The sequence below is a fragment of the Electrona antarctica genome (genome assembly GCF_951216825.1).
Source record: "Electrona antarctica genome assembly, chromosome: 21".
NCBI lineage: Eukaryota > Metazoa > Chordata > Actinopteri > Myctophiformes > Myctophidae > Electrona > Electrona antarctica.
In genome coordinates this window covers 13,691,454-13,715,768 of record NC_136802.1, presented here as the reverse complement: position 1 = coordinate 13,715,768, position 24,315 = coordinate 13,691,454, and the positions used below count along the sequence as shown (strand labels likewise).

General features: G+C 42.0%; 1 protein-coding gene across 3 annotated transcripts in view; it reads left to right on the top strand.

Moving 5' to 3' along the window:
- LOC306914465 (glucosidase 2 subunit beta-like) overlaps positions 1-11,491 on the top strand; it is a 227,131-nt gene extending 215,640 nt beyond the window's left edge. For 2 of the 3 annotated variants that reach the window (XM_079491499.1, XM_079491498.1), the window contains exons 14-15: positions 1,226-1,325; positions 10,860-11,491. In XM_079491499.1, coding sequence (XP_079347625.1) covers positions 1,226-1,325; positions 10,860-10,997 — 238 coding nt within the window. In that variant the 3' untranslated portion in view covers positions 10,998-11,491. The remainder of the gene's footprint in view (positions 1-1,225; positions 1,326-10,859) is intronic. The other variant, XM_079491500.1, reaches the window with a different exon arrangement.
- Positions 11,492-24,315: the final 12,824 nt, after the last annotated feature.

Here is a 24,315-nt window from a genome sequence, read left to right as displayed (position 1 = left end):
TGTGTGTGTGTGTGTGTGTGTGTGTGTGTGTGTGTGTGTGTGTGTGTGTGTGTGTGTGTGTGTGTGTGTGTGTGTGTGTGTGTGTGTGTGTGTGTGTGTGTAGTTAATATGTATAGTGTCATTATTGAGTGGTGTAAACCACTCCTACAACTGGCTTTGTTAGTCTGTGCAGAAAAAATGAGCATGGTTGCTATGTTCACCCTGTTCACCCGGGTGTGATTTCATTACGTCAGACATGATTTCATTACGTCAGACAGGCCTTACACCACTCAGTTCACACGGGTGTGATATTATAGATATGTTCTAGTTACGTTCTTAGCTTACGCATGTTTCTTGATAAATGCATTTTATATATGTGATGTATTCCCTTACTTTTGTTCTTGCCTAATGTAAGTCTCTCTGGATTAAGAGCGTCTGCTAAATGCCTAAATTGTAAATTGTAAATTGTGTGTGCGTGCGTGCGCGCACGCACAGAGGCAGAGATCTCTCGCTCTCACAGCTGTTTGTTTGGTGCCTCTGTTTACAGAACATTATCGTTCTTCATTGTGGACACACATAATTATCATTCTAGTTATAGTCATAGTTAGCGCATGCTTGTTGTGAATGGCCCTTTACTGTCGATTACTATTACTAAAATCGGCGTACTATTAATTTATAATGTTGCGGTTCCAGTAAAGTTCCAGTGAGACAGAATTAGATCAGCAAATGGAAATACAATCAAATGGCATTAGTTGGCTCTTCCTAGATGTTGATGCTGTGTTGGCCCGCGGCCACAGGTACCCCTGGCTTGCTCTGGCTCAATGCTCTCGGTCAAATTGCTCCACTGAAATGCTTTTGGTGCAAATGTAATTAGTTGGCACAGGGTTCAGTAGTATTGTGTTCTTCTCTTCTCCCTCCCCAGTGTGCCGTCACACAGAGAATTAACTATGACAAACGGTAATTATTATTTCCGTTCCACCGTCAGTGTAGAGTGCCAATGCAAGCCACTGACAGAGGGCAGCTCCGTGCTGGCCTTGTCGCAAGAATCCATTTTGTTTTTCGCTTGGTTTCTGCATAGCAAAAGAGTTTTCCAATTAGCCTACCTGGTGTTTGGGGATGGCAGACATTTATTTGCGTTTCGTTCTTCACAACTGTTTAAGGACTTGTTAATGAATGGATGTGCAGTGCACCGTTACTTAAATTCACCTGAACTTTACTTTATCCCACCCCCTCCCTCTGATTCCAGAACATGGAGCACTTGGGCAGGAACGCCGGGAAACTTGTATTGTCAGATGAGGTATGAGAGTGGAGAGCCCTGCTGGCAAGGCCCGACCCGGAATACTATGGTAAGACCTGGGCATCTCTCACATCCATTTAATACTATGGTAAGACCTGGGCATCTCTCACATCCATTTAATACTATGGTAAGACCTGGGCATCTCTCACATCCATTTAATACTATGGTAAGACCTGGGCATCTCTCACATCCATTTAATACTATGGTAAGACCTGGGCATCTCTCACATCCATTTAATACTATGGTAAGACCTGGGCATCTCTCACATCCATTTAATACTATGGTAAGACCTGGGCATCTCTCACATCCATTTAATACTATGGTAAGACCTGGGAATCTCTCACATCCATTTAATACTATGGTAAGACCTGGGCCTCTCTCACATCCATTTAATACTATGGTAAGACCTGGGCCTCTCTCACATCCATTTAATACTATGGTAAGACCTGGGCATCTCTCACATCCATTTATAATACTATGGTAAGACCTGGGCATCTCTCACATCCATTTAATACTATGGTAAGACCTGGGCATCTCTCACATCCATTTAATACTATGGTAAGACCTGGGCATCTCTCACATCCATTTAATACTATGGTAAGACCTGGGCATCTCTCACATCCATTTAATACTATGGTAAGACCTGGGCATCTCTCACATCCATTTAATACTATGGTAAGACCTGGGCATCTCTCACATCCATTTAATACTATGGTAAGACCTGGGCATCTCTCACATCCATTTGATACTATGGTAAGACCTGGGCATCTCTCACATCCATTTAATACTATGGTAAGACCTGGGCATCTCTCACATCCATTTAATACTATGGTAAGACCTGGGCATCTCTCACATCCATTTAATACTATGGTAAGACCTGGGCATCTCTCACATCCATTTAATACTATGGTAAGACCTGGGCATCTCTCACATCCATTTAATACTATGGTAAGACCTGGGCATCTCTCACATCCATTTAATACTATGGTAAGACCTGGGCATCTCTCACATCCATTTAATACTATGGTAAGACCTGGGCATCTCTCACATCCATTTAATACTATGGTAAGACCTGGGCATCTCTCACATCCATTTAATACTATGGTAAGACCTGGGCATCTCTCACATCCATTTAATACTATGGTAAGACCTGGGCATCTCTCACATCCATTTAGTACTATGGTAAGACCTGGGCATCTCTCACATCCATTTAATACTATGGTAAGACCTGGGCATCTCTCACATCCATTTAATACTATGGTAAGACCTGGGCATCGCTCACATCCATTTAATACTATGGTAAGACCTGGGCATCTCTCACATCCATTTAATACTATGGTAAGACCTGGGCATCTCTCACATCCATTTAATACTATGGTAAGACCTGGGCATCTCTCACATCCATTTAATACTATGGTAAGACCTGGGCATCTCTCACATCCATTTAATACTATGGTAAGACCTGGGCATCTCTCACATCCATTTAATACTATGGTAAGACCTGGGCATCTCTCACATCCCTTTAATACCATGGTAAGACCTGGGCATCTCTCACTGTCTCACATCCATTTAATACTATGGTAAGACCTGGGCATCTCTCACATCCATTTAATACTATGGTAAGACCTGGGCATCTCTCACATCCATTTAATACTATGGTAAGACCTGGGCATCTCTCACATCCATTTAATACTATGGTAAGACCTGGGCATCTCTCACATCCATTACCACTCCTATAGACAGCTACTGTATGTGTGTTGCTGTGTCTGTCCCTGTGTCCCCGGCTGTGTCCGAGCATGAAAATAGCGTTATAGCGTTTGTTCACCACCAAGTGTCACTGTTGCACAGCCTAACACACAGAGACACACACAGGCCAGGGAGGAGGGCTTGTACAGTACAGTACAGTACAGTACAGTACAGTACAGTACAGTACAGTACAGTACAGTACAGTACAGTACCACTCACTTTAGACGGGTCTGATTTTTTTTGTATCTATGGACGGTAGCACTATAATAACTATACACTACTAATAATCTACTTAAAGCCACACTGTGTAACATTGCGTATCGCTGGAAACATGGCAGCCAACATCTTTGCCTTCATTATATTTGCGTCTTTTGTCTGAATGGGCGTGGCTCTGAAGGAACTAGCAGTGACCTTTGGTGAGCTTCATGCCTGTCTGCTCGTGCACTGCACAATGTGCACAATGCACGTTCATGAGGTTTTCACAGACACACGTGGCTCATATGTATACACAATAGAAGGCAACAAACTCAGATTTAATAGACCTGACTTAAATTCAATTGAAGATGTTATTTGGATGTCAATGACCAGTTTTAACCACTTGAACCCTATAATAGAGCATCTCTATTCTTAAGTGAAAATAGCAATTCTGTATTTTGAAAATAACAGCGGCTCTTGCTGAGGATAGAATCGATGCAATCACGTAAATCATATCAGAACTGGAGCGGAGACCGAAGAATGTACCCAAAGAAATACGTTTTTTTGTGCTTCTCCAGACTGGCTTCAGCTAGAGTTTGATTCACCAGCTGGCTTCACTGGTAGTGAAAAAACGGGATGGCTCCAGAGTCCCACATTGCTGTGTTAGTTGCCCTCATAAAATACAAAACCAGACAGGCTGTGTGAAGCTGGAGGTCACTGGTAAGCAGACAGAGAGACAATGACCCAGACATCCTCCATGGGCGGCGGGCGCCGACTGCTGCTGCTTGGAAGCCCTGAATGTTGGTTACTCAATTTTAAATATGCCACACGCACTATTTCAGAAGTGTGGAGAACCACACACACACTTCTTCGGAAGAGTGGAGAACCACACACACTTCTTCAGAAGAGTGGAGAACCACACACACTTCTTCAGAAGAGTGGAGAACCACACACACTTCTTCAGAAGAGTGGAGAACCACACACACTTCTTCAGAAGTGTGGAGAACCACACACACACTTTTTCAGAAGTGTGGAGAACCACACACACACTTCTTCAGAAGTGAGGGGTGACAACTTAAAGGGGATTGTCTTTGATTAGGTTTGTGTCACATACAAGTTAATGTGCGTGCGTGCATACGTGTGCGTGCGTGGGTGTGTTTCTTTATTAAGATTTAATCTTTAATTAAATCTTTAATCAGGCGTTGACCAATCTGGTTATAAGTAAAAAAATATATATATATACTGTATATATTTGTTAACATTGGGGGGAAAGTTTCGATCCTTGAATAACAGGAAATCAACCTAGTAACCCCTCAATCCAAATGTTCAGCTGCATGCTGCTCAGCCCCTTATATTAGGAACTCTACAGTTCAACTACCCAGAGATTGTGCTGACAGCTTTTCATTGCAAATTGCAAATATTTCTTGAAAGATTAGGCTTGGACTGAGTCATGATGTTCCTGCCCATAACTTGAACTACATGGATTGCGTAAGTGAAGGAGGTTACAGACAAGACATGGCAACGTTTCACATTTAATGTTTGAGTCACCAGAGGATATTAGGATATTGTTCGCTGCACTGGAAAGGCTTGTATAAATGGGTTGCAATCGCATGCAATTTTAGTTTAGTTAAAGGTAGTTATACCAGCTCAGTGGCCTTGTGGTTAGAGTGTCCGCCCTGAGACTGGGAGGTCGGGGTTCGATCCCCGGCCGGGTCATACCAAAGACTCTAAAAATGGGACCCAGTGCCTCCCTGCTTGACACTCAGCATCAAGGGTTGGATTGGGGGTAAGTCCCTGCGACATACTAGCGTCATGTCCAGGGGGTGTACTTGTACATCAAGCTGCCTCATGCTACAGAAGCAGGAGATAGGCTCCTGCCCTATGGTCCTCATGTCTCGGCAAGGCTACATAAAGGTAGTTAAAGGACAGACTGACACAGGCACAAAGATCTGCTTTAGAAGCACAATAGAGCACAATAGAAACATTGAACCAAGACAGTGCATGATGTGCATCTGATGTTTATGTAGAGCTTACACCCAAACATGAGTCAAGATGTAGAGAGGTTGCACCTGGAGTGAAAGCTTTAATCAGGAGGTTATATAGTTCCACAACCAATCCACAACAAGTTACCCTGTACTGGATTTAGCATTTAACACTTAGCGCGCCATTGCCGACGATTAAAGTCAATTGAAGCCTAATTTTGATACTGACGCTTAACGCCATTGCCGACGGCCTTCGGCAATTGAGCTTTTATAGCGTGTTCGATTGCTCGAGCTAAAATGCTACTCACGTTAGTCGGTTAGCTAGCTGTGTTGTTAGCACAGCACTGGATCGCCCATCTTAGATCGTCGTCGCCATAAGAATCCATTCTATCCATTTCTTTCAATCGCCAGTATCTCCTATTCCTTGTCCCAGATGGCATTTTTGGTCAAAACAGCGTTTCTTTGACAGCACAGAGCTGATGATCTAGAGCTCTCCGGAGCTCCGGTCAGGATTCAGAATGTAAACAAGGCCCGCCCAGCTGTGTGAAAACTCCTAACTTAGGACTACTGTTTGTGGAGCGGAAATGGCGGCTTTTCAAAATAAGAGCTCAAATTAAAAAAATGAATTAGATCCTAATTTTTCAATAAATGCTAGCGGCCTAAGTGTTAACTTGTTGATGCAGTTATCTTGCATTAATTGTCAACAACATTCCAGTATTATTTTGTAACATTAGACATTAGAGCCCACAGTATATGTATTTCCCATGAGGATAACATCACTGATGAGCCAGATTGAATACTTGGGCTATTTTGGAAGTTGAGTACCTTGAGTTGGTTAAAAAAAAACAGCCCACACTTGGACAGATCGATACAATGACAATGTGTCATCGCTATTTAGCATCACTGTTATAGCACACCTCCAAGATTGGCTTATTCTATATTATACCAATTTGGTTGAATTCAGCAACTACAATTCATTGAAATTGACTGTCACTCAAAACTAGTGTAGCCTGGTGTTTGTTGATTATATTCACATGGATTATGTTTCAAATAATGAGGCTAGAACCTTTGTCATTTTACTTTGACAATAGAAAAATGTTATGTTATACATGTCAAGTAATATGATTTATGTACCTATTTAATGACTAGGACAAAGATGCTTTAAGTAGATTTATTGCACTTACTGTATAAGGTGACATGAATGTTGACAGTATTGTTAACAATATCAAATACTATTTTCTCCTTGTCTTTGTTAATAAAAACACCAATGGATAAGTGATGAACAAATGATCACTGGCATTCATCTTTGCCCCCTTATTATCCAACCTTACAGCAGGCTGCAACAGCTCGATATGTAAACCTAACCATTCAATCAAATACATATATTGCAATAGCGCTACTTGCATGACAATTTGTGGAACAAGCATTGAAGTCCCATGATTGACACCAACGCAATGTATTTTTTATTCTGTTTTTTTTTTTTTTTACAAAAACGCTGTGAAAATGTGCGAAAAATGTGTGTCAAAGAAAGATGTTATCTCCAAAGCCGAGTGTGGGAAGCTGGGCTGCTCTCTCCCCATCCTTTCTTTCCTGTCAGCCTTCATTGAGTTTATGGTAATGCTCCTTCCAGTTCCTTCATGCTTTGTCCTCAACTTCACTCCTTGCTAACCTTACGCCCCCACACATGTTAAAATCTGTTAGAACCACTTTCATCTTATTCAGGACTTTGCTCAATTAAAAATATACAGTAGCATGGTTAATCATGTCATTTAGTGAGCCGGGCCGCCCTCTCTTCAAATGGGAATCCCATGCCGTCTAAATGTAGTCTACAAATATACCGAATTTGAAGTCTGTGGGGTGAACAGATTTCGATTTACGTGGATTACAGATGTACACACGGTACACACAGTGCATCTATTGATAGATGTACTGTGTGTGATATCCCCCACAAAGATATATATATTTGTAACTATTCTTATTCAAAACAAAATTAAATCACTAGTTGGTCGGTACCAATCTCAAGGTTTAGTCCAAGAATACGTTTCCACAATCACTCTCTCTCGCTCTCGCTCTCTCTCTCTCTCTCTCTCTCTCTCTGTGTGTGTGTTGTGTTTGGTCCAAAATATTCCTTCCGGAAAAAGGTTGTAGTAAGTAAGTAACTGATGTACAAGTACACCCCCTGGACATGATGTACAAGTACACCCCCTGGACATGACGCTATAGTATGTCGCAGGGACTTACCCTAATCCAACCCTTGATGCTGATTGCCAAGCAGGGAGGCATTGGGTCCTTTGAGTCTTTGGCCGAACCACAAGGCAAAATGAGCTGGTGCAAAAAGCAAAGATGGCTATTTTGACTCCGAAGAACAAAACAGATGGAACTGGGAACGTCGTAGACCCAGTGCAGGTACTGGAATGACTGGTGGTAGTTTGCCTATATCACCACCAGTGACGGATCAACCCCTCTCAGGGCCCTGGGGCTTCGCCAAATCAAAAGGCCCTACAGATTCAGTCAATTAATGAATTCATTAATTAACATGCATGCGCTCAACGCACCGCCGCACCAACGGCGCACGTATCCACCACTGCCTGCGCTGCCCGCTGACACACAAGACACAGCCAGGCAGTGGGCAGTGGGCACAGCCTTTCCAACTTCAGTCTCTGCCAAAACTACTATGTAATACTGTCACTTTCAGTGTGACTATCATTTTACAAATTACATTTTATTAAGGACTAGGATATTACTTTATGGTTATTAATACAGTCGTTAACAAGAAACATGCATAGCAATCATGAGATGGGGGAAAAAACTATGCTGTTTCATGTACATGTTTCACATTTATTTTCTTATACTGTATTCAACAGTCAAACAGCTGATTGATGCACCACGCATATCATACCCTCCTGAATAGCTTACAAGCGAAACAAAAAGCTGCCCCATAATAGGAGAATGTACTGTATACAGAAGCCACTCACGTGCTACAATCACACCATTGGCCAGGGTCCGGTTGAGAAAGACTTTGAAAAGCTCCACTTCAGGTGTTAATACTGTTTTTCAGATTTACTAAAGTCACCGTCTCTGTTCTGGCATGGAACTGGTTCAGTCAACTATCTGCAATTTTCCCGAAAAATAATTAGCCTATATCTACAAGCTCCTTCATTAGCAGGCAGCAGCATATTTTGTCTAAATTGTCTTTGCGGCCAAATGTAGTCTACATTTGCAAACAGTGCTGTTGACCATGTTGTTACATGGTCCACCTAACATCTGTGCACCAAGAGACAATGCCAATATGCTATATTAATATTAGAACTTTTTAAAGACAGATTAATTGACGACAATGCAACCAAGCTGTGGGCGCAACGTCACTGAAAACATAATGGCACATAATAGCAATTAAATGAATTTACTCACGAGTGCTGAAATTGTGAAATGGAGGATGTAGGAACAAACTTGTGTTGGTTTAGAGCAGGGTAAACATGAAGTTTTGCGCCAAGGTCTTGTGTTTATATTCCTTACAGTCTAGGGCTAGGCTGTATGTTGTTGTTTTGCAACATAACGCATGTTGGTTTGAGCCAGGGGGGAACAGGGGGGGGGCTCCCGATAGCCGGGCGTCGCTTACTCGCTTCCCCCCTATCAGTGATGGGAGGAAGACGCCGTCTGAGGCCCCCCCAAAGCGACTGCTTACTATAGGGGGAAAATCAACTGCTACGGAAACTGCCGGACGACCATAAACACTAGCGGGGGTTCCTGTGTTGCTGTTACATTTTTCGACAGAAGCAACAGCTGTAGCTAGTCTCGTACCGGGCCCTGCAAGCTGCGGGCCGTGGAGTTTAAGCTCCAGTAAATGTCATTGTTAATCCGGGCCTGCCTATCACAAACTACTGAAAATAGTGGACAATTTAGGGCTCAGGGACTGGGAGACGTGCTGTGTGTGGTGCAGAACGGTCAATTGTGCCTTTCTTTTTGAAAAAGTGTTTTTTCAACATATGTGTTGTCCTTTTTTTCTCTTTAGACTCTTTTACGCAATGAGTAGTGTAATAGTAATTAGTTAGTTGCTGCGAGAGTGAAGTTTAGCCAACACCAACTCGGGATTCCTGGATCGCTGCCCTCCACAAAAATCAGGTTCTTGAGCTCTTCAGTGTTGTCAGCCAAGCTGTCGCGCCGCAGCACGTCTACATGCTGTCAGGTGGTATACGCTTCTTTCCCCTCCTGGCTTTGCCCTGGGTTGGCTCCCATAGGGTCAATCTACTTGCCTCAAGTTCTGGGTGCCTGACGCAGTAATAGTAATAGTAGACTAGTAAGTAGTCAATTGCAACTGTAATGTGACATTTTGTATGGCAGTGTTTTAATAAAGGTGCTTTTAAAGATAAAAAAGAAAATAAAAAAGGTCAACCTCTGTCTCTTTCTCTCTCTTTCTAGGTGCTTTTGTTCACTACAGGTATTGTCTGTAGGGTGCAGTATGATGTGAGGGGTTGCTATGGAAACCCCCTAGAAGTAAAATAAGTTTTGTTTTTTTCCCCCCTACACTCTCTCACAGAGGGCGTCAAAAAGTCACCTATTAAAGTCACGGCAGTGGTAATCACATCGTTTTGCACGTCCGGCTCGTGTGCCCTCGGGGGGCCGCGGGAGTGATGTGCCATAACTTCGTCTAACTGTCACAACTGTCTGCGGTGTACCCGCGCCACAATCTCACCTTGGCTCAGACAGAGCAGCGATGAACGATATTTCATCTGTCTCGGCATGCTGTAATTTCATTCAAGTAGGAGACCCGAATATGTTCGCGTTCAAACAAATCGGTGTGAACTGCAATCCTGCTTCTTTTTCTTTTCTTTGCTTGCATAATTTTTTCATTTGTAGTGAGCGGCTGTTCTTCACTTCCCTCACAGCCCTATAAAAGTACTCCCGTGGACGGCTTTGTGTGAAAGATGACTGTGATACGAGACTCCATCATACAAGCCCTAGCGTCCCTATTCTGGGGCGAACATTTGGCAAAGTTAGCAGTTCTACAAGCTCGCAAGTTCGTATCGCATTGCAACGCCAATTGTGGTGTAGAGGCAAAGGGGGGGGGGGAGACTCGGTCAATGAAGTATATTAGTTTGTGGTTAAAGATAGTGGAAGTTCTGGAGAAACTGACTTATCTCCTCCGTGATAACATGGAAGGGTTCACAAAGGTATGGGAACCAGTCTTAGATACAGTGGACCCTTCTAGACTGTGCTTCAATGTACCTTATTGAACGGTAGTGAATAACAAAGACTCTGGTGACCTGTAATGTAATCATGTCAAGACTGGTGTACTCGTTTTGTCTGTTTTTTTTTGTGTTTGTTTGTTTTTTGTCTGTGCATTGTAATGTCCGTATTGTGGTTCTTGTTGTTTTCCTATGTTATGTTGAAAAAAGAAAAATGTGTGGTTCTATATACATTGAATTGTGATTGAACAGTTGTGAAATCTCAGAGCCTCAATAAAAATACATTTAAAAAAAAAAAAAGATAGTGGAAGTATTGTATAGTGTAATAAGACCCCCTCCCCCACCCCTGACATCCTCAGACAGACCACACAGAAGCCAAACTAGTGCAGCTGTTGACCTAGGCTAACGATGTCCCTTCGTCTGCACTGTACAGTATGTACACCACCTCAACTCTTCCTCCCTGTGTTTTTCTAGGTCACGCTGACATGTGGGACGGAGACGGCCTTGCGGTCAGTGAAGGAGCCCAGCAAATGCCAGTACGTCATGGACTTTCAGACTCCCGTGGCCTGCCAGCCAGTACTGGAGCAGCAGGGCGTACACAGTGAACTGTGACCCCTCCCCTGGCTGGCCCTTTAGCCTAGATTAGCTTAGCCCTATACCCCCACCGACGGTGGACAGTCTCCTCTCTCATCCATGTTGTCAGTACGCGTACATTTCACGAGCAATAATGGGGGGGTTTAGAATCCACTTTTGTGAGGTATAGGCTGTTCTGGACTGGTTTACCTTGAATACTGCTGATTGTTACACTGCCGTTGTTGCTTATGTTTTGTGAACAAGAGTTGGTCATTTTTATTATAACATGTCAACCTTTTAGCAATAGTCATATTTTTCCAGAGACTATTTATATGTTACTGTTGGGTTGAAGTGTGTTATGTATGATTCCCAGTGCTAGCTGCAATGAAAATAATGCTGTTACTGTATAGTGAATAGGTTTTCTGAACATGGTGAAATGGAACCATTTAAAAGTATTGAATGGCATTGGCCATCATTTATATGCTGTTGGTATATTGAAGAATTGTAAATAAAGGGAACATTTTTGGACTACATTAATTACAGCGCAGTCTTGCAGTCTTAATCTGCACCCGCTTCTGATGTCATCAACCGATAATCACCAATATCAGACCATGCAATGGAGTAATATGGACATTTCCTACACACAGCCTATAGGCCACTAGGAAACGCGGAAGTGACACTACTGCTGCCTAAAGCGAAACCAACGTGAAACTGCTACTATACAACAACTTTGCTTTATGTTTACTTATGTGGCCGGTTAAGACTGAGGTTCTAGGGTTAGGGTTAAGGTTAGAGTCGGACCACGGGTAGGGTAGGGTTAAGGCCTATTCATAGTCTGTATTTTCGGTGGTGAGGTGACCACCGCTCCGGTGGTGAGCTGACCACCGGAGCTGAAATAACGTTGAGTGGTGAGTAAAAACAGAGAGAAGGGCTGGAGCGGTGGCGGTGGTTTGCTCTTCACCTCGGCTCGTGACGTCATGTTGTAGTTCGGTGGTCACCTAACCACCGAAAATCCAGACTATGTATGAGCCTTTAGTAGTGGGACAACGTGACCAACGCAACGGACAATGACTGACAACAACGTCAATATGTAGGAAATGTCCATACTGGCTCCATTGCATGGTCTTGATAAGGCTATTAATTAAATTGTCTGATAACATCCGAAACTGCTATAATCTGCATGACTATGCAGTATGCTATGTCTCTTAATTTAAGTTTTAAACACAAAGTAGGAAAACATTACCCTCAAATTGCATAGAGCAGTGGTTCCCAAACAGTAGGGTTTGGGTGATTTGCTTAATTATGTGCAAACATTGTTTTCTCACTCAAAAACAACATACAGTATAAGCGTATTGGGTATTTGCACATTCCTAAGATACAATTCACCCTTTGTCAAGTCCCGCCCGTGGTTATGCCCCACTTTGCACCCATTGGTTGCCGTTTCGTGGTTGGACAAAAATCCTCTCTCTCCATCCACTACCATTGAAATAACGTGTTTTTCAGTGGCTTCGTATTGATATTCTGTGCATTCAATTCTTATTTTAAACTTGGTGTCAGTAAAAAGGAACATCACAGATGCAGCATGGTGACTCTGCATATGTTTGTTTTGAGTTTTTTCTATTTTTCTTTAGCAAATTCAACATAAACGAGGCGGAACCAGGGCGGAACAAGGCAGAAGAGCCTGCTGGTTAGTCTGTCGGGGACCAATCAGAAGGCTGACAAAGGGTGAATTGTATGACTTTTAAGACAAATTGTCAAATATTATGTAAGAAAGAGGCAAACATTGTGAAAATAGACAATCTAGAAGCTCACAAGGAGGCTTGTAATTGGGCTATTCTTACAATGTTTATCTGTGGAACCGAGTCAAACTAAATGTAATGCCTGCAATTCCAAGTGCTTGTCCGGGTGGGGGGGTCCCCAGTTCAAATAGCATTATTTTGTGGGGTTGCGGCCTGACAAGTTCGGGAACCCTTGGCATAGAGCAACCATGTTACTGTTGTACACGGCGCAATATTTCCACCAATTGTTATTACCGGTAATAAGATACTATTCCAATTCACGATTTCACTGCATTAACAGCAGTCGATATTAAGCGTCTAATTATCAATGTTTACGATATCATTAGCATGACAGATTGTGTTGTTCCAGCAGTTGGCCATTACGGGGGAACTAAATCAACTGTCAGGTGTCCAGAAGGCTGGCCGATTCATCCGCAGCCCGCTGGGGGAGTCTAGGCAGCTGTTTGCCAGCCAGCAAGGCAATGGCCTCAGGCCTCGTCACCCAGGGACTGTTACTTCTTATTTATCTGGCTTCAGCTCTCATCCGCTCTCTCCATTTGATGGCACAACTCACTACTGGTTCTCGCCTACAGCTTCCAGAATAATTGTCAGGTTTCCTTTAGGGTGTGTCTAGAGTCAGGAGGAAAGGTGCTTACTGTACGCACGCACACAAACACACAGACAGACACAAATACACAGACACACACAAACACACAGGCGCGCACGCACGCACGCACGCACTCAAACACACATTTGTCTTGATTATTTTGTCTGATTGGCTTGTGCACAAATCTTGAGGAAACAACTATGTAAATACTTTATAAGTTAAGAATCATATAATGCATATATTTTTTAATCTATGCAATACATTTGTCACCTGTCGACCTGAGAGATGTAACAAATAGAACAGATGACTCTGGCTCTTCCAGCCACTGGGAACGACAGTCAAGACCGATGCCACTTCAGATTTTGCACATGGCACGGAAGCATTACTGGCAGTCTCAGAGGCTTTTTCTTGTGCCAGGCACTGGATAAAATCTACACACTGTATTTGTCAACAACTGAAATAAGCCATATTTATCGCATGTGAAAAATAGCCGATCTGCAAGCGATGTGTTGTGAGCTTATAGATCTGCAATCTTTGCCATGCAAATAAATCAGGCTTTACTTGCAAGCTTCATGATATAAAGGGTGGGATGGAAGCTTAGATTGGAATATTATGGTATAAATGGCCAGGCAATTTGACTTTGTTTTTACTGCCTATAGCCATTGATGTGCTTGTAGGGATCAGAAATAGTCTAGATGGAACGGGGGGTCCACGCGCATAAGGTGGACCACCTGGTTTTTCTTAATCCTTGAAGGGTGTATTTTCTTACACATATCCTGACCCTAAACCGCAAGATGAAAACAATAGAAACAAGCATAACTTTTGAAGGAAACAACCGACTGACAAATGAACCAACTTAAAATGTGGATCTAAGTAATTCATTAAAGTGGTTATTATTAAGATTCAAGAACATCTTGACTCTGTTGCAGGACAAAATCTGCAAAAGAAATATCTGAAAACGTTCACATCATAATCATATCTATATCTACAGTATACCTCTTTTCACTACTTCTCTTTCAGTGCAGCTGCAGACCACTGTTGTGATCTGTAGACCACTGTAGTGCATCTGTAGACCAATCTAGTGTATCTGTACTTTCTGTAGACCACTTCAGTGCGTATGTAGACCACTGTTGTGATATTTAGACCACTTGACTGCATAGACCACTATAGTACATCTATAGAGCACTGTACTGCATCTGTAGAACACTTTAGTGCATCTGTAGAGCACTGTCACGATCTGCAGACCTTTGTAGTGCATCTGTAGTGTGCGTGGACCCCTACTAGGGCCTCTTCTACAGCCATCTCCCACACCACACCATGATACGAGCTTATACCTTGGATGTCAGTAGGAAACAGCCCTCATCTGCACTTGGCATGACTTAGTGTCATCCCAGCATGAATATGTAGTTTTTCTTTCATTTCAGTGAGGTGGTACTCGTACAGTTCCAAGTAGATGTTGAGAGATTATTAATAAATAGGGAAAATTATCAGATTTTTTCCTGCTCGTTTCTTTTGCTGTTTTGTCCTGTAATAGTCAATTTGTGGTGGAATCTTAATAATATCCATTTAAATGAATTCCTTGGGTAAAAATTGTACGGTCCCTTTGTCAAGTCCCGCCCGTGGTTCTGCCCCTCTTCGCACACATTTGGTTGCCGTTTCATGGTTGGACAAAAATCCTCGGTCTCCATCCACTACCATTGAAATAACATGTTTTTCAGTTGCTTCATATTGATATTCTGTGCACTCAATTGTTATTTTAAACTTGGTGTCAGTAAAAAGGAACATCACAGGTGCAGCATGGTGACTGGGCATATCATGTTTGTTTTTAGTTTTTTCCAAAAATGATGTTTTAGCAAATTCAATATAAACGAGGCTGAACCAGGCAGAAAGAGCCTGCTGGTTAGTCAGTCAGGGACCAATCAGAAGGCTGACAAAGGATGAATTGTCTCTGTGAGTTACTGTACTTAAAAGGTTATGTATTTTCTTCATTTAGTTCCATTTTCAAGTTTTGGTAATAGTGTAAGAAAGGGTTAAAATGGAACCCCATGGGACATTATTTCAGCTTGGTACCTGGCAGAATATTAAAATACACACTTCAAGGATTAAGACAAAACAGTTGGCAAGAAAAAAAGCCACTGCAAAAGGTTACTGAAAAGAGAAGTATAGATGTGATCTGAACGTTTTCAGCTATTTTTTGCAGTTTTTGTCCTGTAATAGAGTCAAGATAAGCTTGAACCATTTAAGATAACCATTTCTAGTAGGCCTATTCCTTGGGTCCTAATTGTATTTTGTCCCTATGGGTTGCTTATGTCAATAGTTTTCTCTTCTTTTCCATTTTCATATTTGGGTAGGATTGTGTAAGAAAGGGTTACAAATGAACCCCATATGGGACCTTTTTTGAGGTGCGCTAGCCTTTCCTATAAACAGCTATAGTGTAGATTCTGTCTTAACACAAACATTAAATGCCATTGACAATGAATGGAGAATTTACGTCATATGTGTCTGAGCAAATCGTCTGTCGGTATGTCGGTGGAAACCCTTGGCCAATAAGGGACCACCATTCTTGTTGACATAACTAAGGTATGTTTCAAGGTTGGTATAAGGTCAATAAATTGATTAGAGAGCCCCTCACTTCACACGGGTGTGATTTGTATTAGCCTGTGGTCTGGCAGGATCTTAAAAAACACCCTTCAAGGATTAAGAAAAAACAGGTGGCGTCAAAAAATCCACCCTGTGCGTGTGCCATCTAGACTAAATCCATCTAGACTAAAAGGCGAGTGAAGGTGTTGTGGGAAGAGTTCAGTCAGGAAACTGAGCATATAGACACACAGCAGGTGCACTAACACACACAAACACATGCACAGTTGCACACATGCACACGTACACGCACACACACATGCACGCAGACACGCTTAGGCACCTCCAGTCAGCATATTTTCACATGAAGGGGAAGGGATGGGAAGTCTTTCTACAGTTGAGTGTGGGCGTATTTGTGTGTTGACTCCAAATTGCTAAAAGGACCCGGAGGCTTTATATTGCATGAAATCTCCAACTCGGCTTTGTTGAAACTATAGTTAAATTCACTAGTTCTCCAGAGTAGGAGACAGCAGGGCCTCGCCTTCCCACCTGCTGCCACCGACTGACAACCATTCATATATTTTTTAAATGTGTGATTTATTTAAAATTTTCAAGGGAACCCCTTTTGGTGTTAGCATTATGTTATGCTTTAGCTATTGAAAAATAGCAGATCTACAAGCTCATAGCGCGCCACCGAGTGGCGCGCTACGAGCTTGTAGGTCTGCTATTTTTGAAAAATCGAAGAACGACTGACATAGAAACATAGCTTTTTCAGAAAAACTGTCAGGATTTAGAAGACATTTTTAGAATCTGATCTCAGGTCAGAATGGGTTAAGGCCAGTTATACAGGGGAGAATGCAACACTTGAGACGTCCATGTGATGTTGACATTCATCTCCTCGTGACACTGACACTGACAGAATGCTAAACAAACAGTGAGCACTCCCAACCACAGTTGGGTGCCACCGATATTGTCCTTTATCATTTGACCCATTTAGGCCTGACCTCAAAATTTAAAAAAATCTAAATCCTCCAGTTTTCTGAAATAAATATTTTCACGATTTTTCAAAAATAGCAGATCTACAAGCTCGTAGCGCGCCACTCGGTGGCGCGCTACGAGCTTGTAGATCTGCTATTTTTCAATAGCTAAATTATAACAATGTTTAAAACACCAAAAGGGGTTCCCGCCCAAAATGGGTTAACTGTCCTTTTGCGCAGATCACGCAAACCTCAGCAAAAAGAAAAGGACAATATCGATGGCCTCCAACTGTAGCACACACAATGCACTCTGCACTCCCTACCGCGTTATAGTTTACAAATAGCACACACAATGCATTCTGTTTCACGAATTGTAATCCAACGTGCAAAGCCAGTTGTCATTGGCAAAGCAAAATAATATTAGACAGTTGCAGACCTAATTTAATATTCCACAAGGAATATCAAATATTGTCGTTCTTCAACAGACTGACTTAAAAGACACTATCCTGTAATCTTGGGAGAAGCTGCTGCCTCAGATAATCTCCGGCTGACATTTCCGATGGCCATAGGGAGTTGCCGTTCAACATTTTACAACACAGCACACTATATACTGCACTTGTATGAAATGATTCACAATTCTTATCTTTGGTGAAAATGTCATGCTCTCTAATGTGCTTACTTTCATTCTGCAAAGTATGAAGGAGGCTGTTCTTCGGCAGTGTTGCCAGATTTTGCAAGAGAAATAAGCAACCAGGTCTATGAAACTATAGGCCACATGAGCGTTTTAAACCTATGTAGATCGCATATCGGAAAAAAGCTGATCTACAAGCTCACAGCTTGAAAAAACGGGAAATGGGAAATATTTGGAACAAAAATGGTAAAAAACTGTTTTTCTCAGGTGGGGGTGGGGACATTAGTTTGATTGAAAACTGTATTAACAGTTTGTAGAATGAGCACTGGAAAGCACAGTTCAGTATAAGGTCTGCTAAGAGGATTATAAAAAAGTAGAATAAAACAAGAAAGCACTATGGCTCTTTTCCATTGAGGTCCTCCATTTTCAATTCATCAGACTGTCTAGCATATACTAATGCTCTAATTTTACATATTTATTTTTATTAGATGCAATTGTGAAAAATAGCCAAGTAAGATAATGTATCCACTGGTCAATCATGTGGTTCACTGCAGCTCAACAGTCAGTGTGTGATCACGTGGTCAGCCCTGGTGTAAAGTAACTGCCCATATTTAGCACGACTGTCGAGCCCACTCTACTCTATGGCTCATACATGGACACAAGACTTGGATACAAGAAATTGGAGTAACGGCTGGATGGCACTTACAGCACTTACAGGATTTGTGAAAAAGATGAAAATCACGAGAAAAACGACATACTATAGTTCATGGTTTCGGACGGCATACTATAGATAGTATGCATAGGAGGCCTTTGCTATGTTTCACCAGTTTCAATTGAAACGGGCCTCCACCCTCAGGGGGGCCTCCGAGCTACAACTGACTGTCAGTACGTCATTCAACCCCCCACCACCCTTGGCCCTCTCTCTTTCTCACTCACTCGCAGTCGCTGCCTTGCTCTCTCCCATGATGTTAAAGTTACACCTATTTCCATTATTACCAGGGTAAAATGTGCAGCATTGGGAGGTAACTGGGAGACACTTTATTGTGAAGGGACGACAGGATGAGGAGAGGTGTTGTTGCTGTGTAATTGTCCAGAGTAATGGTTGCGAGCGATATTGAACAGTCGTGTGTCAATATGCCTGTATCAGAATAATTATTTCATAGACATGACTTGATGCCCGGCCACAAAACGGCCTGGCCAATCAGCAGCAGCTTCTAGCAGCTTCTAGCAGCAGCTTCTAGCTTCTAGCTGCTGCTGATTGGCCAGGCCGTTTTGTGGCCGGGCATCAAGTCTGCCTGAGAGTTCCCAGATGGGAGCAGGAGGGGGGAACCCAGTGTACTCTCTGCTGCCCCATCTGGCGGAGTCAGGTTATATATATGGGGGCCTACTGTTGAAATGTGAATGAGTGTGAATGTTACTACAGTATGTGATTGTTTTGCCGACCTGTAAATGACAACAAAACAAAAACTAAGACACTGGTGTGGTACTCCTGGTTTTCTGGGACGGGCTTCAATTCCCTCAAGCGCCCTGTTGAACAGTGGACATGTTTGCCTGAAAAGGAATCTTTGAAATGTTTCATAGTTTTAGAAATATAGTGCTTTCAAATTAGAGAAATTTATAATGGGGCTCAATGGCAGATATTGGCACGTCAAAAAATCACTTTCACCTAGAAACTCCATTAACACTTTTTATAATTCAGCTTACTGTGGAGACACATGCTGGAACTTTTTACTTTGAAATGTTTTGTAGTTTGAGTGATTTTCGTCTTTTTTCAAATCCTCAAAAATGATGAAAAACGGCTTGCTATAGTATGCCGTCCGAGGCCATGGGCTATAGCCCATGGTCTCTGAGTGATTTTCGTCTTTTTTCAAATCCTTTTCAAAAAACGGCATGCTATAGTATGCAGTCCGAGGCCATGGGCTATAGCCCATGGTATCGGAGTGATTTTCGTCTTTTTTTCAAATCCTCAAAAATGATGAAAAATGACATGCTATAGTATGCCGTCCGAGGCCATGGGCTATATATAGCCCATGGTATCGGAGTGATTTTCGTCTTTTTTTCAAATCCTCAAAAATGATGAAAAATGACATGCTATAGTATGCCGTCTGAGGCCATGGGCTGAACTTGAACCCACGACCTGTGGCTCACATAGACAGCAGCTTATCACAGAGTGCCACCATGCTCTCTGAGAATCTCCTCAGCTTTCCATCTCTTTCCAGTTCTCTTCTGGATGTTATTCTCCAAAACATGCTGCAGAGTGAAAGTAGCCCAGGTGTGTTCTGGTCCTGTTGATTGAGCTGAGAAGGACCTATAAACCTTGACGGTTTATAGGTCCTTCTCAGCTCAATCAATTACTTTTCTTCCAGTTTATTATACTCGTCGTCACGCTACTAGTCCTACATACTTACACCTAGAAACCCCATTCAAACCTACGTAGGTTCATCTTACGGTGGACATGTTTGCCTGAAAAGGAATCTTTGAAATGTTTCATAGTTTTAGCAATAAAGACAACCTTGAACCTTGAAAAACCTCCAAAACATGCTGCAGAGTGAAAGTAGGAGGAACTCAGCTGGATTTGAAGTCACAACCTCTGGCTCACATGGACGTCATCTTAACAAGGGTGCCACTGAGCTCTATAGCCCATGGTCTCGGAGTGATTTTCATCTTTTTTCAAATCCTTTTCAAATGTTTCAATGTTGACGTATTTATACTTGAGTATTTCCAGTTTCGAAAACTTTAGTTGCTTTGTAGAATTAAAATTTGATTAAAAAACATAATTATAACCACTTCAGCCCCATATACATTTCGGCCATTTGGAAAATAAAACTATAAGACACTCACGCACACACTAGTAAGATGCTCACACACACACACACACACACACACACACACACACTAAAAGAAAAGGGAATTTTATATATATATATATATATATATATATATATATATACTACTTATATATAAGTACAGATCTCTTCATATAAGAACGGTGTTTGAAAAATAAACCGATCATCCCGGCCTTTCTGTCAGGGGGTGGCTGTGCGTCATTAATGATGTCCATTCATATTTGATACAGCCAGTTTCTGGAGAAAATGGAATTACTTTGGCCGCAAAAGCCTTGAAACTACATATGAAAGCAATGTCGCTGCTAATATACGTCACGCCCAGCTGTCAACACATTGCGTTGCTGAGATTCCTCGTTGACGTAAGCTCAGCTGGCGGTGACTCGACTCGTACTAACCACGAAACATTAAATATCAATACAAATTTAAAAAAAAAACTTAATTAACATGGGCAGCTGCAACCACCGCCTACCCGGAAATGTAGTCTATGGGTTGTTTGACTCGTTTCTAACGCTTATTGTGTTACTCTTTGGGTATATTTGTACATTTCCACCTTCAGTCGACGCTTCTATGAGTGAAAAGGGATGATCGGTTTATTTTTCAAACACCGTTCTTATATGAAGAGATCTAAAATCCCCCTATGGCGATTTCAATGCAAATAAAAAGTACACGAACCTGTGGACTGGCGCCCTCTACTGACAGTGACGTCAGGACTTCGGTGCTCTATTGAGATAATATCAAATTAAAAAACATCCATATATCACTTCCTATAGAGCGTCCTGCCTCCTACCCTGGACCAAGGACAGTCTAAGAAGGACGAGACGCGAAGACCGTACGGGCGACGCCATGTTGCTTTGGAAGGAAAGAAACATGCGCAATGGGCTATATGCAGCCAACACTTCCCCGTTCAGCTTCCTTGGTCTCAACTGCGCATGTTTCTTTCCTTCCAAAGCAACATGGCGTCGCCCGTACAGTCTTCGCGTCTCGTCCTTCTTAGACTGTCCTTGCCCTGGACCAGGAAATTAAACCCAATGCATTATTCTCATAGACATTTCTTTAAAGACGGTTACACGGCGGGCAAAGCTAACTCGAGTCGTGACAACTCATGACAACACAAACAATATTTTGGACCAAACAAATAATTACAAAGAAGAAAAACAACAAAAAAAGTGTTGTAACCTGCCGTTTTTTTCTTCTTTCTAATTATTTGTTTGGTCCAAAATATTGTTTGTGTTGTCATGAGTTGTCACGACTCGAGTTGGCTTTGTCCGCGGCGTAACCGTCTTTAAATAAATACTCTAAGAAATGTCTATGAGAATAATGCATTGGGTTTCATTTCCTGGTCCAGGGTAGGAGGCGGGACTGCGACGCTCTATTGGAAGGTGGCTGTCCCAACCTCTAACCCCTAAATTTCAATTCAATTAAAAAAGTACTTAAATTAATTTTGTCCATAGCTCTAATGGGCATTAGAGCTATGGACCAGAGCTAGGCTACACCATGATATATTAGAGCTATGGACCAGAGCTAGACTACACCATGATATATTAGAGCTATGGACCAGAGCTAGACTACACCATGATATATTAGAGCTATGGACCAGAGCTAGACTACACCATGATATATTAGAGCTATGGACCAGAGCTAGACTTAGACTACACCATGATATATTAGAGCTATGGACCAGAGCTAGACTACACCATGATATATTAAAGCTATGGACCAGAGTTAGACTACACCAAGATATATTAGAGCTATGGACCAGAGATAGACTACACCATGATATATTAGAGCTATGGACCAGAGCTAGACTACTGTACGCCATGATATATTTGCATTGATATACTTTGCATTGTGAATAAAAAGGTAGCCACAGTGTGGTTGCAGTGTAATGCTGAAGGTTTAATCACAGGGCTGTCTGCTTCATGTATTAAAGGTTTAATCACAGGGCTGTCTGCTTCATGTATTATAATTAAAGGTTTAATCACAGGGCTGTCTGCTTCATGCATTATAATTAAAGGTTTAATCACAGGGCTGTCTGCTTCATGTATTATAATTAAAGGTTTAATCACAGGGCTGTCTGCTTCATGTATTATAATTAAAGGTTTAATCACTGGGCTGTCTGCTTCATGTACTATAATTAAAGGTTTAATCACAGGGCTGTCTGCTTCATGTAATATAATTAAAGGTTTAATCACAGGGCTGTCTGCTTCATGTGATATAATTAAAAGTGCATTCTGGTATTGTGAATCAATGGATTGAGAGCTATCCTTACTTTCATGAAAGCACCAACTTCAGTGTTTACTGACTGACCTATAGTAACAATAATAGCACAGCGAGTCTCAGACTGCAGTCATCGGCTATTTGAAACTAGCCAATCTACGAGCAATTGTTGATCAGCTATTTTCAACAAATCAGACCTTTAAACTCAGTCAAATACATTTAAAATCATATGAAATAAAACATTGGTAGGGTCTATAGTAAACACTGATCACTGATACATAGTCCTATGAGTCATTATTAGTCGTCTGTTGCTATGCAGCTTTCAGCCCCATGTACAGTAACAGTCAGCCCAGTACAGTATTAACAAATCCCTGATTGATCTAAAAACGAATCCACTATATTCACCAAATCACCAAGACAGACAAAGAATTAAAACGTTTCCTTTGGAATGTCAGAAAGTGATCTATGACATGCAAAATAAATGTAAAAAAAATCCGCCAATTTATACACACTACTTTACACCGTGTCTTTAGTGGCGTTTCTGTGGTGAAGAAAATATATTTTACCTGTCAGTGCTGCTGCTGCTCGGGTCTTAATTGAATGTATGTGGAGTAAACACTGGGGCATAAATATAAATCCAGGTCTTAATGTCGTCCAAAAATATAAAACGCCAAAAAACGCGAGATATATATAGTCAGCTAGTCATTGGCTTGGTTTGATTGTTCGCTGTGATAAAGGAACTAAAAGGTGATGAAGAAGAACAGCAGAGGAAAAAACACAAAAGTCAGTTGGCAGGGAAAATCAGAACAGTGCCACAGCGCGTTGAGAAATGTCATTACCTCCGTAGTGGTTCATCAGCACTAGGGCCGTTGAGCTAAAGAATCCGCCAGAATGTTCCATTTGTACACTCTCAAAAAATTAACCTTGATTTTACAATATAAATTGGGGGTCCCAGAGATAGAAATGCCATTAAATGGTGGTCCGTGGGCTAGTTCATGTCAAAGCCCTAACCGTAACCTCACAAAACAAGTAATCCGTGTTTGTTGAAAAAACATCAGAGGGGTTTGAACCCATGAAGTCATGAAGTTCGGATTCAAAGTCGGGTGTCGAGACCGCTAGACCACTGAGGACGCTACCAGGATGAGGATCAATGTCTGTATTGACTATTTACGCCGTGACGTAACCCGCTCTTCCAGAGCCACTTCTGGGTCTTACTTAAGCTTCCAATCATATATTGTCTTTGTCATGGACACAGTTACATTATTAATTCTACTCGGGTTGGAAGCATTAAGACCCATTTTAACCATCAATGGCTTCCTTTTTGAAAAATAACGTCATTATCACATAAAAAGAATCACGCGTTGCTAGTATTTACAATGAGAAGCGGACGGGAGCTGGTGCGGACTAGGACCCGGATGTAACGTAGTAGGACTACAAATGACTACAACAAACAAGCGGGAAAAACTCGTGGGCGGAGCCTCACACCGGAAAGAAGTGACGCCCCCCTCAAATAAAAATGCGGGTTTGATCAGTGCCACGTCACCCATCGTGCTCACCGTCTGCAGGTAAACAATTAATGTTACTACGCTGTTTTTGTTGTTGTTACTTACTATGTTGTTTATATATGTTATGTCTCTACACCACTGTTGACCAGTGTTCCTGTAGTGGAGTCGGTAGAATCGCCGCTTTGTAAACACCAGGCAGCGGTTCTTGTCCCGGTCAAG